This window comes from Podarcis bocagei, assembly GCF_964188305.1.
Source record: "Podarcis bocagei genome assembly, chromosome: 5".
NCBI lineage: Eukaryota > Metazoa > Chordata > Lepidosauria > Squamata > Lacertidae > Podarcis > Podarcis bocagei.
Genome location: NC_138129.1, coordinates 72,216,500 through 72,222,499, shown reverse-complemented (window position 1 = coordinate 72,222,499; position 6,000 = coordinate 72,216,500). Strand labels below are relative to the sequence as shown.

General features: G+C 40.2%; 1 protein-coding gene across 1 annotated transcript in view; it reads left to right on the top strand.

Annotated features, from left to right (window-relative positions):
- The first annotated feature begins 3,877 nt into the window (after window positions 1-3,877).
- LOC308586793 (uricase-like) overlaps window positions 3,878-6,000 on the top strand; it is a 39,026-nt gene continuing 36,903 nt past the window's right edge. Inside the window, exon 1 of the mRNA XM_081193866.1 lies at window positions 3,878-4,599. Within this exon, the coding sequence (XP_081049992.1) occupies window positions 4,552-4,599 (48 nt within the window). The 5' untranslated portion in view covers window positions 3,878-4,551. The remainder of the gene's footprint in view (window positions 4,600-6,000) is intronic.

The window sequence follows — 6,000 nt, the reverse complement described above, 5'->3', positions numbered from 1 at the left end:
ATATGCTTCAGGTTACATACACTTCAGGTTACAGACTCCGCTAACCCAGAAATAGTGCTTCAGGTTAAAAACTTGGCTTCAGGGTGAGAACAGAAATCGTGCTCCGGTGGCGCAGCAGCAGCAGGAGGCCTCATTAGCTAAAGTGGTGCTTCAGGTTAAGAACAATTTCTGGTTAAGAATGGACCTCCGGAACGAATTAAGTACTTAACCCAAGGTACCACTGTAGTATGCGCTGAAAAGTCCACTAAACCATTAAAAAAGCGAGAAAACAGAAAAACCACATGGCAACCCTGACTGTTCTCTTCGCTGCCAAAGCCTGCACATATAAATGTGACTTGCATAATCTTGTTCTGCCACCAGGAACAGTTTTAATTTTTCCAGAAGATGGAATTCAGAATGAGGCTCTTCTGAGCAGAACCGGCTCAAGGTATTTTACCACCTGAAGTGAATGACAAGAAGGTGCCTCCCCACATTCCACGTACAGATGCTGACCAGCTGAATCTTACATCAGAGCAACATCCTTACCTGAAGGCAGATGGCTAACCTGGGGGCACAACACCGGCTGTGAGGTACACACAGTTCAGCCTACCAATTGCTTGCTGCCCCCCTCTGCCATCTGCATCTGCTACCTGAGGTGGCCACTTCATTCTGCCTGATGGTTGGGCTGGCTCCACTGCCTAGCAATTTCAGTATTCTGGAGATACACAGCTTTGTAATCTAATAACACAAAATTTGCTTGGTAAGAACTTGTAGAAACATCTTCTGGCACAGAACTGGGCACATTTAAGTTCATTAAAAAACCAATGGCTTTAAATATGTGCCTAAATCTGTTGCAGGTTGTGGTCACTCTACTTTTGTAGAGTGTGCTGCCGTTTTATCATTGTTTACTATGGACAAAGGAAATCTAGAAAACAGCTTCACAAACATAACTAATCCACAAGTGGAACTTGAAACAAAATGCTTGGGACAGAGGATGCTGCCGTGCCTTCGTCCAGGAGTGACACCTCTAATTCCTCTTTTCACTCAGTTTTCCATTTTATGTTCCTGAACAGTCTGGGAGCATTCCATGTCCACACTGAGGATGCTAATCCTCACTTGGCTACGAACGAACGAAAATGTTTATTCGGCTTTACGCCCATCATAAAGCACAACACAACAAAACAAAACAAATAAAACAAATAAAACAGTGGACTCGTACAAGCCACCAGTAATATAACACAATTCACAACTCACAAGGACAGATATTAGCAAATCAAAAGAAAAATTTAAGATTAAGATTTAGGCACTACGCTAAAATCAATATCTGATGTCATTATAAAAAATTCTTATAACTATCAATAATTGGCTAACATTCCATTCCGTCTCTTGTACGAGAGGATGGCTGTTAGGAATTTAGCAACCTGTAGGGTAATATAAGGATCCACATCTTGAAGAACCCAGGCAACCTTGGCTACTTTTAGCTGTTTTCACATCTTCAGTTATTTATCTATTATCCAGATGATTTCTGTACTGTCCTTCACACAAGCCATTGGGCGGTGTATGATTAAAACATGCAAATAAGAATCCATTAAATCCATTAAAAGCACAATCCATTAAAATAGTGTTTCCCAACCTTGGGTCTCCAGCTGTTTTTGGAACTACAATTCCCATCATCCCTGACCACTGGTCTTGCTAGCTAGGGATGATGGGAGTTGTAGTGCAAAAACAGCTGAAGACACAAGGCTGGGAAACACTGCATTAAAACACAGAACAGCAAATCCCTAAGTAACAGTTACTAATAGCCGCAGCAATTGGATCTCTCATTCTCCAAATGCCCCGTGGGAAAGTTGCATTTTTTGAGTACAGTGGTACCTCGGGTTACATATGCTTCAGGTTACATATGCTTCAGGTTACAGACTTCGCTAACCCAGAAATATTACCTCGGGTTAAGAACTTTGCTTCAGGATGAGAACAGAAATTGGGCTCCAGCGGTGCAGCAGCAGCGGGAGGCCCTATTAGCTAAAGTGGTGCTTCAGGTTAAGAACAGTTTTAGGTTAATAACAGACCTCCGGAACGAATTAAGTACTTAACCTGAGGTACCATTGTACTTCTGCAAACCTCAGAACTATCTAAAAAAACCCACCCTCAAGATTTCCCTGAGTCTGCTGATACGCTCCTCTTTTGTGTGGGCGATATTAGTATATGGGTTCCTCCAGGTGAGCTGTTTATTCAGCATTCATCCTGATCTGCATACACAAAGCTTACGCCATGGTTGGGCTATGTCTGGTCTTTACTGAACATTCATTCTGATTTGCTTACAAGGTGATGAGCATTCATTCTGATATTGCGGGGTGTTTACATGACTTCCCGTTAATCACTCGCTTATCCCACATTTCCTCCTACACTGAGGTGCATGATTGTAGAATCATAGAATTGTACAGCTGGAAGAGACATCAAAGATCACCTAATTCAATCCCCTGCAATACAGGAATCACAACTAAAGAATCCCTGACAGATGGCCATCCACCCTCTGTTTAAAAAGCTCTGATAACAGAGACAGCTCTTACTGTCAGTAAGTTCTTCCTAATGTTTAGTCGGAATCTCATTTCTGCATTGGGCTCCCCACCCCCAAATTCCCTTAGTCCCCTTCCCTCTTGTGTTTGGGCTGCTGTTTTGACTGTACAAGGAACCACACTCAGAACTGGTATATAGGGAAATATCAGCATTTGTGGTGGGAGTGTCCAAAAATAGAAAAGTTCTGGGGATATGTATTTACAAAAAAATATATCTTTGATTACAAGGCAGACAGTGCCCATGACCCCCAGCACTGTCTCTACTTAACTTGTATAGTCGTGATATGATGCAAATTAGAAACAAAGGACTCATAACACATCTATTAACAGCTGCAAGTGCAACTATTGCAGGGCATGGAAATCACTGCATTTATTAACTATGGAGCAATGGCATAATGATGTAATGGCAAACAGCGTAGTTGTAAAAACTGACACATAAATTAAAAGTTGCAAGAGGTCAAAAGAAACACGACACTTTTTGTGCAGACTGGTGTGACTTTAGTGATTACACAAATATTGAGTCATATAGTAGAACAGAACTCATAGTTTACAGCACAATCTGGTGTGCATGAAGTACAGATGTTAATTTTTTTCCTCCCCCCTCCTTCCCCACATCCTATAAATTCCTATATGCTCTAATTGTTATTAACACAAAATACCTTTTACTTGTGGTCACCAGTCTGAGCAATACACATGCAACTTACATCATTTCATATCTGTAATGACTGTAATCATTTGGGTATATGTAATTTGACACAACTTTGTGAATATATTCAGAGACATTTATCTGAGTGTTTATTGTTGTTTTATTTTTATGTATTTTTTGCGTGCCATATGCTATAATGTAAGCAAAGATATATCTCAATGCAACTATGCTAAACAGTTTAAAGATGAAAATGAATTAAAGCCACATTACCGAAAAAAAGAATTAGTATATAGGATGGTTTCTATCCTGCCTTAATCCTGTCATACTGCGTCTCAGAGCACAGACTTCTCCTTTGGAATTTTGTAAAGTGTCATGCCATACCCTCCAACATTTCTCTGGTGAAAATAGGGACGTTCTGTTCCATAATAATAATAACTTTTTTTATATACCCCACCCATCTGACTGGGTTGCCCCAGTCACTCCAGGCAGTTTCCAACATAATAAAGCAATTTTAAACATTTAAAAACTTCCCTATACAGGGTTGCCTTCAGGTGTCTTCTAAAGGTTGTGTAGTTACTTATCTCCTTGGCTCGGTTGCATGCGTGTGTGTGTGTGTGTGTGTCACATATAACTCCATACTCTCCAACATTTATCTGATGAAAATAGGGACATTCTGTGATCAAATCAGAAACCAGGACAGCTTCTGTAGATCTGGGACTGTCCCTGGAAAATAGGGACACTTGAAGGGTCTGCATACACACTGATGAATAATGATGGTTAGACAGCTTATGCTCCTTCCCATGTACCCTTCACTGCTACTTGGCACCAACTTTTTTGTAAAAGTAATTTCTGTAGCAAAAGACACTCCCAGCCCCATAACCACTGCTGAGAAAACATGGCAACCCCGGACTCGATAATATGGAAATTGGCCTTCTTTTAGCTATGTTGTATAGTGCCAATTGATTTTAAATTAGCATTTTGCCCTTGGATTTATTTATTTATTTCAATCCGGAATTGCTCAGTCTTTGAAGTCCTGTTACCATTAAGTTTGAAGGTAAACTCCCATTGTTTTAACTACGAGCGGCAGGATTCAACCCTTTGCCTCTCTGCTCCCTTTGTTGTCACGGATAGATTCCTTCATTAAAATTTCTGCCCGAGGCAGAAAAAAAAAGAAATGCAGCGCTAGTGAATAAGTGCTGCAATATTTACATCTGTCAAGCCAACCCCTCAATCATCGCTCCACCTTACATATTATGAAGATGACACTTTTTATAAAGCACCGGCAGCAGCTGCCGAAGCCAGAAGATAATTTGAGTTGCTATTACTTTCCTGAGCCATCTCCAAGAGTCGAAAATGCAGAGACCTACAGTGTGTCAGAGACCTACTTCGTGCCACCTTACTGTAAGTCGGATCTTGTTCTTAAAAATAAAGCTTTGTGCCTTAGCACATTGCTAAGGACGGGCATCTCAGATGAACATAGATGAACATGCTATTGTAGGCAGATTTTACAGTCAGTGTTTGAATCACGGGGTATGTGTGGTGTGTGTGTGTGTGTGTGTGTGTGTGTGTGTGTGTGTGTGGATGTAAACATCTTTGGGGAAAGCACTGGGGATAATGGGGAGTTCTAAATAAAAGGGAAATTCTGTTTATGGCACTGAGGAAAGTTCTAAATGAAAGATGTGTGAATGTAGTCGTCAGCTTGAAAAAAGGATATGGCCCCAAACACACAGCATCCTATTTCCTTGATGTCTAAAATTCTATTTCCTAGTCTTCAAGTGACCGAGCCTTTCATAGGCAGAGTGTTTGGAGTAGCAGTTTCTTAATCATGCCAAACTGCTTATACTGGAACACTCTCCATTAAAGTTCCGCAGATGCCTGTGAAATTAAATTCACACTACAGAGGTTTTAATGGATTATCTAGCTTGTCAATCTCCTACCTAGTGTATTTTTACACCATGATAATTAATGAAATCAGTTTCAGTTTCATGTTCTGTGTTCATAATGTTTGGCTTCTACGCACTGGAGTTTCGGATATATTTCTTAAAAATATTTCTATTGAACGTTTTTAGCATGATTACAAAGATGATGTAAACAAAACTGTAACCAACTGAAAGATCTCGATGAAACATAGTGAGTTAGGATCACAGCAGGAGTTTTTAAGACTTGTTTGAAGCATATTAGCATACTAGCTAGATAGTACATGTATGGAAAGACTCTTTACTGACCTGTGAAATGTGACAGAGGGGAATCTGGTCTGACCAAATCTATGGGATAGGTACATTTGCCGTGTTCTCTTTTCTAACAACATTAATTGTTAGGTACCAATACTGCACTGACTCTGGTAATTTCCACTGGTGGTCTAGTTCATTGCAAGCGGCTATGAATTAGTACACACTTGATAGAAGAGATCCTTCTTTTTATTGTCAAATGCAGTCAGAAGAGAAAGCTTGGAGTCAGACAGGGAGCATATTTTGATTTCCGTTTTTGGAGTAAAAATGTGTTCGGAGAACTAGGCAACTACCTCATCACTCTGCTGTGCGTGGCAGAGGGAAATTTTCACTTTATATTGTGATCTGCAGCAAGGAGGATATGTTTTGTAGACATAATAAATGTCAGAATAGCAATAGGGACTGTGGTGGATGAGTTTCAAGGCGTTTTATCTCTAATGCTCTCTGGAACAGATTTAAGTGTTTAAGCTATGGTGAAATTTGGGTCAGTGTATGATGTTCGGGAGGAAAAGACAACATGGTTAATAGAATTATGCATTCAATGGATTGAGTGGACAGATATATTTTTCTCCCT